General features: G+C 32.9%; 1 protein-coding gene across 1 annotated transcript; it reads right to left on the minus strand.

The window, feature by feature from the left end:
- On the minus strand, positions 10,935–12,033 carry LOC18609838 (21 kDa protein). The gene has a single exon (XM_007045157.2). It carries the CDS (start codon positions 11,930–11,932, stop codon positions 11,312–11,314), a length of 621 nt encoding a protein of 206 aa, XP_007045219.2. The 5' UTR covers positions 11,933–12,033; the 3' UTR covers positions 10,935–11,311.

Here is a 12,719-nt window from a genome sequence, read left to right on the forward strand (position 1 = left end):
TTTTTATGTTTCCACGTAAGAACAGTTCTAATATAACAATCTGTTATTTTTTAATGATTTATTATTAAAATGTTATTTTTTAAAAATTAAGTTATTGAAAAGATAATTTACTCGAAAGATATATTAGTGACCATTTGCTCACGACCTATGCCAAACCAAAATTTCATCAAGTGCTGAAGGTTACCACTTACCAATCATTAGCTCTACTCTCCACATTTTCACATTTTCCCTCCCAATTCTCTCTCTTCTTTTTTTTTTTTTTTCTCTTTGAACACTCTTCCTCTCCTAACAAGACATAACCACACATCATGATAAACCTCCTGATTACTTAGATATTTTAATAATTAAAGTTATCGCTTTTTTTTTCTTTTTTTTGTCATGTATATCTGACTAGCATTATTTAGGCTAGTTCAAGTTAATATATACTAAATTCCAAGAAAAAAATGTTAATATATTAAATTATTGTGCAATAATTGTCACAGTAATTCCCATAGCCTTGCTTTTAATGAGAAAATTGGGGTAACCTTATCACAATCATTAGTCAGAATCAAGTATATATCACCACGAGCTGGCAATTTCCATGCGTTCCACTGAAGAAATTAGTCGCCATTGTTTTTTTCTTGGCCATGATTCTTCGGCAAAGTCCGGCTAAAGTTGGTGACGAAAGCAGCCTTTGTAATTGGCTGATTCTCAAGACGTTTTAACAGAAACCCTTGTCCGCTTTGTTTACGTTCAGCTTTTCTGCAATCCTTTGGAAAGTTCGTCGATGGTATTAATTAATACTTTCTTTCTTCAAAGATTTGATTTTAGCTCATATCCCTTCCTGCTAAAGCCATGGGTTTCCTTCAGGCAACGACGTGATCGTGCCTCTTTCAACCACTAACGAAACCCCTTGCAAAATATAATGAAATTTATTGGTTTAAACTAATAATTAATCTCCCCCAAACAAAATAATTAATTGCATTCTTTCTGTATATTAATTAGTTTTGAAAGATGAAGAAGTAATCACTTTTTTTTTTTTTTTAAAAAAGAAGAAGATATACATGTATATGGCCCAGGTGAAGAAAAAACGTATATAGTCTGCCGTGGGACTAATTAAAACAAGACCTGGAAAATATGAAAAGTATATAAAAAAATTAGAGGCTCGAATTTAATGGTGTAAACTCATATATCTCTGTTGCTTCCTTACCCCCCAAAAATAAAGAAATATCGATTGCACTTTTTTATTTGGTTAATATCTCTAGTGCACTTTATTTCTTCTTTCCCTTTTCCCATTGTCTCAATCTATATCTGTGTGCCTTTTCAATATTACGATCAAGTCATGAGTCATTCTCCAATAACCATCGGTGTAACGCTTGACATTTATTATTGGCTCTTCTTAAAAAGTGCAAATGTGATGATGAAGTTGCCAAAGTTATTCGATTTATAGTGGATTTTCACATCGTTGTGACACTGACACGTGGATTTTAGGGAATATATACTCATTACATTTAGAACACTTTTCACTTCAAATGAAGTTTCTTCTCCCCTTTTTTTGGTTTTTTTCTCTTTTTTTTTTTTTCATATTTTCAAGTTAAAATATGAAACAAGAAATTTTTCATGCATGAGATAAAGGTTTTTGATTGAAAGAGAATTTATATATATATATATACACAAATATGTATATATATATATATAATATATATATACATATATAAACACAAATACCANAAATTTATTTGCCGACGAGAACGCGTACCAAAAGATGCATGCATGAAGTATATATATATATATATATATATATATTAAAACAAAGATAATACTAGCAGCTAGGACGGCAACTAAGGCTGTTTCTGCGAACCCTGCCTTCTTGGACATATGCTTATTTTGTGTATGCCGTCCTCTCTCCTCCTGGTCCACCTTCCTGGGAAGAAGATAATGCCTTGGCACCTACCCACCCCAGCCTTTTTTTTCCTTATATATATATATGATTCACTTTACATTTTTAGTATGTCCCATATTTCTAGTATATTTTACTAAATAACATAATTTATGAATATGCACAAGCCCAATCTTTAATGTCCACATAAAAAAAAAGAAGAGAACAAAAAATTGAGCTAAAATTGGGATGGACAAGTAATAAAGAATTTAGTTTTGATGATAATTAGATGTAGACATAAAGCTTGGTACTATCAACGTACTGCCTTGATCATGATGTAGTGTGGTCCAGATTGCGGATAGAGTCATAAAACAAAATGACAATGAAAGTTTAGACTAATCCTTCGGCCTAAGAGATAAGAATAAGAACCCCCAATATTTATATAACCAATAGTACTAGAATCTCTTCATTTTAAAATTAAATATTTCATCTTATTATTTTAAAAATAAAAAACACTTTAATTGCTTTTTTGAAATTAAAAAAAAAGAACAAATTATTCATCCAACATATAAATAGAGAATGTTCACTATAAAAATGAAGGAAACCAACATAAAGCATGTAGAGCTTGAAATAGAGTTGCAGAGGTTGGATTTCAGAATTTAAATTTGAATTTGCATTTTGAATCTTCTTGTCGTAACATGCTGGTCTGGAAACCCGACCGCCAGACGAGAGTGAAAACTCTAAAACTAGGAGTCATCACTAATCTTTTTTACTAAGTGTGATTGGTCACCTATTGTCTCGATTCTAATTGATAGAGTCTTAATTAGATTTAAGCTCGCCGAAAGAATCTTAAACTGGTCTACATTTTTCGAGATCTAGATTCGGAAGTACGGTTACGCCCGGGGAAGGATTAACACCCCCGAAACGCCCGTTCCATGAACGGTACCATTTTTAGATTATCCTATTAGGCTTTATTTTTTAAGTTCATTTTATTTCCTTAGCTATTATTCACTTATTTTATCTCCTATTCAACATAAAATGGAATGCAAATGTGAGGCAAGATGAAATGCATGGTATGAGATGAAAAATGTCAGACAAATAACCTTTTATCGAGGACGTTCTCTTAGATCCGCCCATCATACTGGTGAGATCCGGGGTGTTCTCTCACCTAAGGAATTATCCGAGAAATTCGCCTTCGCAAATTCGACGAATAAATCTCATCATCGGGGTTATCGTACGTTTTTCTTTAAAAAATAATGTTTTCGTGAATAATGAACCTAATACGAGCGAAAACCTTTTATTAGAGATGTTTCTCCGACCCCTCCCATCATACTGGTGGGACCCGGGGATATCTTTTCACCTAGGGTACTTTTCGAGAAATACTCGCCTTCGCAAGATCTTCGAAAAATCCCATCATCGGGGCTTAACTCGTAAACAAAATACTTATATGTAATGGTATGCATATTGCAATAAAAATATATGTTATGTTTGTGAAATTAATTATTTTTTTATTTTTTATTATTTATATATTTTTTATTCTTAACTAATTTTTTTTATATAATAAAATTTTATTTATTTAAAATAAAAATCTCGAAAACTGAGAATCAAGGCCCTCCCATCGTATTGGTGGAGCCTTAATTCGGATTTCGAACCTAGGAAAATTAGCTCGGGATTGCGACTTCTCGCGTCTCGACCAATCATCCCATCATCGATATTATATTTGTAGTTGATGTCATGGTAATTTTTATATATATATTTTTATATTTTTATTTTTATATACATGTATTTTTAAGGGTTATTTATATATTTGTAGTAAACATTCTCCTAAACTTAAGTTCTTTGCATAACTAAACACTTTCTAAAATGTTATTATTATTATTATTTTTATATATATTTGCTATCCTTATTTTTATGTTATTTTGTTCTTTAATAATTTCCAAACCCTAGGACTATTATCTAGAAATTTTTAGAACATTATAATAACTTAAAATTAATTTTATATCATCAAGTATTAAAGCTCTAACTAAATAAATTGGGTTAAATCTAAACAAACCATATCACAACAGTTCAGGCAGCCTAAATCACCACAGACCCATTTGGCAAGGAGTAACATTTTACCTGATTGGGCTAAGCGAGCCCAAGCTAACTGGCTGACCCACGATCTTCACTAAGCCCACTGTCTGGTGCTTTGCACGGCCACCCCCAGTATGCCCAAAATGGCGTTGTTTGATGCAATGGAGAAAAACCTTCCCCTTTTCCCCCTTTTTTTTTCTTCTCCCTTACTACTCACCTTTCTTTCTTCTCCTCAAAACCTTTCATTTTCTCCCTTTTGTTTCTCTTTCTAAGAAAAAAACAGCCAACTCCCTTCTTTAAACACCTTCCTTTCTGACCGGTGCTGTCGTCGAAGCCGCTACTAGCCCTCCCTCTCTCTTTTACCTACCGGCAACGATCGGCTCCCTCTTCACTCTCTCTCTCTACCTGTCGACGATCGACTTTCCCCTTCTCTCTCTATTCGCCCGTCGATGATCGATTCCCTATTCGCTCTCTCTCTACCTGTCGACGATCGGTTTTCCCTCTCTCTCCAACAACAAGCGACCCGCAGCTCCGTCTCTCAACTCCTTTCTCTCTCCCTCTATTTCCTGCCGTCGACCACCCAAAACTCTAGATCTCTTTAAAACGTCGGTCGGCTCTCTCTCTTTCTCCTTTACCGATCGGTCAATCCTTCCTTGCACCGGTAGCAAACCCAAGCCCCAACTCTCTCTCTCTAAAACTGGCGACCGTTCAGATCTCCCCTACAAAAAAAAAAAAATCAACCAAAAATCCCCCTTTCTTCGAAAATCCAACCGTTTCCCCCCACTCTCACTGCACACGTTTTTTTTTTTTGATATTTTGGGTATTGTTTGATATTTTTTTGATTTTTTTGTGGATTGTTTCTGGCTGCTAGAGAACTAGGATTTTTTGGTTGCTGCTTGTTGCTATGGTTTTTGCAGTTTGTTGAGGATTTTTTTTGCTGCTAGGGTTTTTTGATTTGTTTTTGGTTGCCATCGCCCCCGGGTTGCTACAGTGCCTCCTCCCTTTATACTCGTTTGTGGCTTCTGGAGGGGGCGCGCTCCACTACTCTGCCAAACGCGAGTTTTTCGCGTCTGGCACTATAGTGGTGGTATTGGCAGGGGCGTCCGCGCTCTACCAGTACTCTTTTTTTTTTTATTATTTAGTTAATTAATTTTTAATTAATATTTAACTTTGGTTTATTATTTGTCAAAATTTAAGTGTCTACACTTCTAGTTTATTTTTTTTATTAGAAATTGTTTGTTTGGATAAATCTAAATTTTTGGAATTCAAGATTTAAAAATAATCAATTTGAGAATATTTTAAAGATTTTTAATTTGATTGAATTTGACAAATACCAAGTCCAAAAAAATAATTCAAAATCTTAATTAGCTCTGTGCCTTTTTCGAGTGGATTCAATTTAATTCATATCCAAACCCAACTTCTGAACAAGTCACAAACAATATATTTTGATTTGCATTTTTAACAAAAAGAACAACATAGTTGGATTTTGTAAAACAAAAATGCAAATCCTACCCACCAAATCTTGATTCCCAACTTGAATAGAAAAGAACGATACCTGATTAAATATAGAAGGGAATCCAAGTATAACTATTCATTCGATTATGATCTGGTTTTGACCAACAATCAAAGTTATGAAGAGCAACCATATTTTATTGAAAGAAAAAAAACAAAAATAAAAAAGAAAGACCCAAAAGTTCTGAATAACGAAATCACGATGCTGGGCCGAAAGAAAAAAGGAGGAAATGAAAAAGCCCAATTTTAATAATTTATGTCATGTTTGGGCTATTGGACGGAAGTTGAAATTTTTTTGCTCAATGGTACTAGACCTCTAGTCAGACCAATTTCATTCCAACATGGGCTAACCTTTGTCTTGGGTGAGATTGTCAAGGAGCTAGGCCTAATCCAACCTCAATGAAAATTCCAAAACTATATATTCACTATGAATGGCGTCGCCCCTGCGCATGGATGGGCTTTGATTGATTTGGACCACCAACCAGACCACCAAGTTCAACGTTAATGGTTTCTATTACCAGCCCTTGATAGGCAGGGCAACAATTTTCCATTTCTTGTTAATCAAATTACCAGTCAAGTAGCTACAAGTGGGCAAAAAATCCATCTAGTTTCTTCTTTCTTGTCCGTTATGCCTTCATAGTTTGTCTTCCTCCCAACAAACCCCGAAGAGCTGGTAGATGATATGAGGGGTTTGCGGTCTTTCACAATTCTGTGTTTAAATTTTAGTACATGCCAAAAAATTTAAAAGAAAAATAAAAAAGTAATCCTCTTCTTAGTTTAGAACTTGTAGTTTAAAAAACATTTATAGTCTAATCACCCAGCCATCCGAGTTGAAACGGTTAAATGAAAGAAAAAAATGAAAAGGAACTTCTAACCTTTATCTTATGGCCTGATATATATGCAGTAGTAATTAATTGAATGATCCAATTTTTACGTACTCACGCAATTAAGTTAGATTTACTGATATACGACTCTTACTTGCCTTAACATATACTATCTAATTAAATTTGTGTGAAAGAAGTCAAATTAACCACAAGAAAATAGACTCACCCTAGTAACTTTTTGAGTTACATAATTTCATACATGAACAAAAAGTCAAAAACACACCATTGCAGTAATGTATCTTAATTTGTCGAAGAAGCGGTGTATGTGTTTTGTTGGGGACCCATTGGTGGATTTAATTAGAAGAGTGAATAACAAGGTTTGCATGATCTCGTGAACCCAAGAGGCAAAGCTGGTCCAAACTCCCAAGACATGAACAAGAATCAAGTGTCTTGTACCTGACACACTCGATCCCTTTCTATTTTGTCCTAAACAGGTAACAACCTCTTCTAGTCTATTCATTTCACGGGAGTGCTCATGTCACTTTACAAAAATCCAAAGCTTAGAGGTACAAGACCAAATCCAGCCTATCCAATCTTCCATAAGGACGCCGACATTAATTTTGCTGCCGTCGCTTCATTACCTCTTCTGCAACTGTTTAATAATTCATGTCATGGGCTTTTGTTGTTCATACATTCACATTTCTTCTTCTTTTTTCTAACCTCATTTTTTGGTTGGTTGCTGATATTATTATGCATAGACCCTTCTTGTATTATATACATTGTCGAAGACATTTCTCTCTGGGTGCAATTGTCTGCATGTGATTATATGTGGTATTAATTAGGAGTCTTTGACTCTATATATAGTTGTTTCCTTTTATTTTTTTAGTTCGGGTTATACAATAAGAACAGTTAGTTCTCTTTTCTCTTATATATAAAACTCTAGCCTTCCCATAGTAGGATTTGAACCTAATATACCTCCAAGTGACTCCAGACTGTAGAGTTGTTAATTCTCTTAGACTATGTTTGGCAAGAGGAAAACAGGTAAGAAGGAAAGGAAAATAATTTTTTTTTCTTTCCTTCCTTCATTTGGTAGGAGGACAATAGGAGAGAGAAGGAAAATAGATAGATTTGTACATTTTTTTCCTCCATATATGTAAGTTTTTCAACAGCAGAAGAAAAACACTCTTTTCACTTAAATTATTCATTTTATTTATAATTTTGCTCCTGATTTTACCAAATCTGGCAAACAGTTCAATTCAACTGAAGATCACATCTAGTCAGTTAAGCCCTTCGAAGTTCCCGTTAAGATATCTTGATCATTAAGTTGATCTATGCATTCAGAAGGGACATGCAATCAAAATTTAGCTCCATATTCAAGCTATATATTGCTGGCAGCTGCAGGTTACTTATCTGCTGCTTTGCCACGTTGATCTTAGAACTCACAAAATAGACCACCACACTTTGGAATTATTATAATAAGATATAGAAAAGATCTGTCGTTTTATATTTAAAGCCTTTGTTAGAGCTGGCCATACCAAACATATTCCCCGCTTGCTTCAAGTACTATGGGATCTATTTGTAGTATTTGTCCATATGTCGAAAGTGTATTAATTAATGGTTGCAACCACTCCCTTTTGATCTCTTATAAAAGCTCTAACTAAATGACCTTTACGCCGCATGGTGATGAGTAATGAGAGTTTTCTAAGCCAATTATTGCTAGCTTTGTCTTTCCTATTACTGTCGGCCATCAGCTTCATTTTTAAAACTCCTTTCTGTTATTGAAACTATCTTCCATCCAAAATGTCATTTTCTGGCTTTCTCAAGTCTGAATATTAATCAATGCAACACTTTCAAATTGATTAACTTTACTGACCATAAGCTTCTTTTCTTAATAGCTAAATGGTTAGCATTAGACAAGAAAGAACTAATTATTCATTGTATATCTCCATATGCTGCAGCAATATATATGTAATTATAATTCACTCTTGTTAAGCAGAAATTGCTAGCTGATGTGATAAGCATGTTAATTAAACCTACCTAATAGTTTCCCCAACTTAAAAATAATTCGAATTTTTTAATTTATTGAGCCAAAAAGAAAATTTACAAGTTATATATGTTCAGTTCATGGAAATTTTAATAATAAATTAATGATGAGTTAAAAGCTCTTCTTAGATTTAATAGTCACCTACCCTTAGCTCGTACTTAAAATCATAATTAGGTTTTAAACTCCAATTTAAAATAATGTCATTTTTTAGAAAGAAAAAATTGGTTCAACAGTTTTATAATACTAATAAATAATTAATTATATAGTTTAATCTCTTGAGAACAATCGATTGTTTATCAACTTGACTACTTGACCCTTAGGTGAAAATTAATGTAGATAACCAGCGTGGTAAGGTTGACTCATGGAAAGATTAAATTAAATTACAATACTAAATAAATTATTAACTTGTGTCAAATCCTTAATATAATCTCTCTCTATTTTTTTTAATTAACTTAAATAAGTTTTTATTCTATAAATTTTGTCCGAATAGAATAGGTTTTTATGTTGACGGAAAAATATCATGTGCCACTCATGACTTTATATTGTCGTTAGGCTTGTGACAAATGACTTCCTTCACACTTGTTATACATGACGTACACTTTTTTACGTAACAAAATTGTTAGGTCCAATGATCACATTTCGAACAGATAACTTTTTCCATCCAACTAATTTCACCGTTGAAAAAAAATCCATGAATGCTGAAGATGTAATCTGACATACAAATTTATCTAAATTTAAATTATAAGATAAAAATTTATTTTAGTACAGTTAAAGAATATGAACTTATTTAAAATATATATAAAAAAAATTAAGAGACTTATTTAGTGTTATTAGTTAAAGATAAATTCAGAAAAAACCACCAAAAATCTCATAATTGTATAAATTTGCTGCTCCTAGAAGTAGAAAAGGTTCCCAACTCATGTCAAGATTCATTTTATTTTATAAAAACATAATACTTAAAAAAAACTCTAACTTATTACAAAAATTTAAATAAGTCATTATTCTTTTATTAAGTTAATCAAATCTTTACACTTTTATTTTGAATTAAGTAAACTCTTATAATTAATAGTTAATTAATTATTATTAATCAAAATATCATATATCATTTTACATGATAACATGTCATAATAGATAATGACGTAGGATGTCGATGTAATATGATGTCCATATGACATTTTCACTTTTCACTTCAGCATCAAATTGATGTCATATTTGCACCAAATAAATATAAAATGATAAATTATATTTTGAGCAATAACAATTAATTAATTGTTAACAATAAAGGTTTATTTGATCCAAAATAAAAATATAAAAATTTAATTGAATACAATAAAATAATAAACACTTACTTGAATTTTCTTAAATAATTCGACACTTTTTCAAATATCATACTTTTTATAAAATTATAAGTGTCAATAAAATTTATAATTAAAATAATTTATTAAACCTAGTATAACAAATTTTATAAATTAATAAAATAAATCAAACAAATTAACAGACCAATTAACATACAAGGTTATATATATATATATATATATATATTATAAACGCATGTGATGCGCTTTTATCCAAGTAAAATCATGATAATAGCTAGATAATAACCGCTAATCAAAAGCAAAAGTGGACACCAACATTCCTATATATCTCTATCAATTTCAATTTTAAGGTTATAAAGGAGGAACACCATAATTGAACGTAATGGGATTATGTGATGGAACGACCATTAAGAGAATCACCTGAAAATCGAACAAAATCTTGCTCATACAAATTAGACTTTAGCAGAAAGTGATTTCAGTATAATAAAGTACGTACCGACGTGGGTCCTTCAAATCTAGCATAATTTGAGGGTACCAATTAATAATCATGATTGCCATTGCATCACAAAACATAGCAATTATTGTTGTATCTAGTCTATTAGAAAACTTGGTTTTAATTTTACTTCATTTTAATTAATTAGTGGATTTCAATTGAGTAAATATCATGAAATATTCCATTACCTCCTCATTTCCCATAAAAAAAATGAAATTTTCAATTAAAAATTATAAGCAAAATCAATACATGAAAATTTAATTGATTGTTTTTTATTAATGGTGAAAATTTCATCTTTTTGATTAAAAATATTTTTTATATCTTCCAAATTTATTTGTCCTATTTTTTTATATTTTTTACCTTAAAACTAAACATATATTAATTATATATAATATACACAGGGGCGCGCGTGTTGGGCAAGAATTCCTTATATCCAAAGAGGAGTTTAATTTTGTCCCTGCCCCCATCGAGACTGGGAATCAAATTTCTTGTCGGGTAATTCCTGAGGGGTTTAATTTTGAGCCTCCGAATGCATATTTAGTATTTACCCAAACATAAATGATGGGACTTGACAGATGTGGAGCAGGTTCAACTATTTTATTCTTCTTTTTCACTTGTTTTGTGCTTTGCTAAAAAATGCATTTGGCTACAAAATCAACTAGTAATAATTTTAAATAATTAAATAATAAAATTGTAAATCTTTGAAAACAGAGTATATAGAATAGTTATATTAAAATTAACGTAACATTTTAGCTAATTGTAATTCATTTCTAGTTAATTATGAATAACCTTTTAGAAAGTATAAACAAGTATATAAAAAAAGCAAAGGACTACTAGATTATTTTATTAAAAAGTTCGTAAAAAAACGTAGTGAACGACAGAGAGCAGAGGAGTCGCAGACTCCGCTGCCAGCCGTCGACGCAGGAAGAAAGATGAAGTAAACTCAGAGTTTAACTCAGTAAACCCGGTTCCAGTTACAATCCAGAAAGATACAGCTTTTTCTTCTCTCAGTCACGAAAAGAAAATCGAAAAATTCAAACCTATCTCACACCAAAAACACAAAAAAAGTAAAAACAAAGAAAACAAAAACAGACTCTCAAAAACACTGTACAAAAAGGTCCAAAGTAAATAAAGCCTTTAACAATAACATCAGCTAATCAGAAGTTATACTACAATTTTTTCATTTACTAATTAATTTGTACCCTTTTCCGCATAACTATTAACCAACGCCAAAGCATTGCTCGTAAACTTCTTCACCTTCCCCGTCCTCTGGCAGACGTCCGTTTTCATTGGTCCCTCCGCCACATCCTCGAACCCGTCTGTACATGTGTCCTCGTCCGTCAAAGCCGCGCTCATCCACGTCTGGACATTCCCCATTTGGAACCTGAAAGACTCCGAACCCGGAGCCACGAGCTGCCGCATTTGCTTCAACGAGCCACGGATTTCATCCACGGCATCACCCATGTTGGAGAAGCAGTCGTGTAAGGCGGCGCTGGCTCTTGGGTCGGCGCCGTAGTCAGCCTCGCGGGAGAGGTTGGAAACATAAACTGCCATGTGACGGGTTTTGGAGAGGCTGACACCAATGGCGGTACGAGCTAGACGAGCTGGGTCTTGTTGGATGGCGTTGGCGTAGCCAGAAAGGGAAGTGTAGCAGAGGTCGGGGTATAATGTTGCGGAGCAGCTCGTACGGATGAAATCGATGGCGTTGGTTGCGGTGGTGCTGGAGTCGTTGTCGGGGGAACTGACGGTTACGATTGGGTGGAGAATGAAAAAGAGGAAGGTTAGGAAGAGGTGGGAAAGGAGGGGTTTCATGGCTAAGGTCTTAACGTTTTGAAAACAGAGGAGAGGTTTTTTTGAGATTCGTGTAGGTGTTCGGAGGGTGGTTTCCTTGCTTTGCTGGGCCTGAGGGCTTGTGGAAATGGTTTTTGTAGCCTCGTGACTGGAAGTTGAATTACTTTTGTAACCATGCAAATTTTCGGATTTACGAGAATGCCACCGTTCAATTTTTGTAGTTAGTAAATTATGTATAATGGTGTGTGCCAGACTGCCACGAAATTATGCATGAAATTAGGCAGGGAATCCTAACAAAAAACCAAAAATAATAATAAAAAGGTGGCATAAGATATCAGTACAAGAATTTAGTAGCCAGTTCTATACATGTTATAAAATATTATTTTCATTTAATGGATTATATACTTATCAAATTTGGAAGCAAATAATTTTTATTTTTTTTAAAACAAATGTGTCCAGAGGCATGTAAATCGGGCTTCAAAATATCCCATTTTGGATAAAAAAAAAAGTTATAGTAATAATTTGTATTTAGATATTTGATTCGATAATAAGTATATGTATTTCTATTCAAAAAATTAAATTTAAATTTTACTATCTCGATAATAAAAAAATTATAATAATTTAGCATACAATATATGTGCATTTACTCATGATGATTTCTATTATTTGAACAAAGTGAATATCAATCAGGAGAGGACAATTTTTCACCACCCAGTATTTACCAATTAATGGACAATTTTTCATAAAGATGGATTAGATTTCATTAGAAGTTTGACATGAATGACGTGCATGGGCCATCCTTACCTCT

This window comes from Theobroma cacao, chromosome 2 (genome assembly GCF_000208745.1).
Source record: "Theobroma cacao cultivar B97-61/B2 chromosome 2, Criollo_cocoa_genome_V2, whole genome shotgun sequence".
Taxonomy (NCBI): Eukaryota; Viridiplantae; Streptophyta; class Magnoliopsida; order Malvales; family Malvaceae; genus Theobroma; species Theobroma cacao.

Coding starts and splice junctions, on each gene's coding strand:
- LOC18609838 (XM_007045157.2), bottom strand. CDS start 11,932: ATGAAACCCCTCCTTTCCCACCTCTTCCTAACCTTCCTCTTTTTCATT.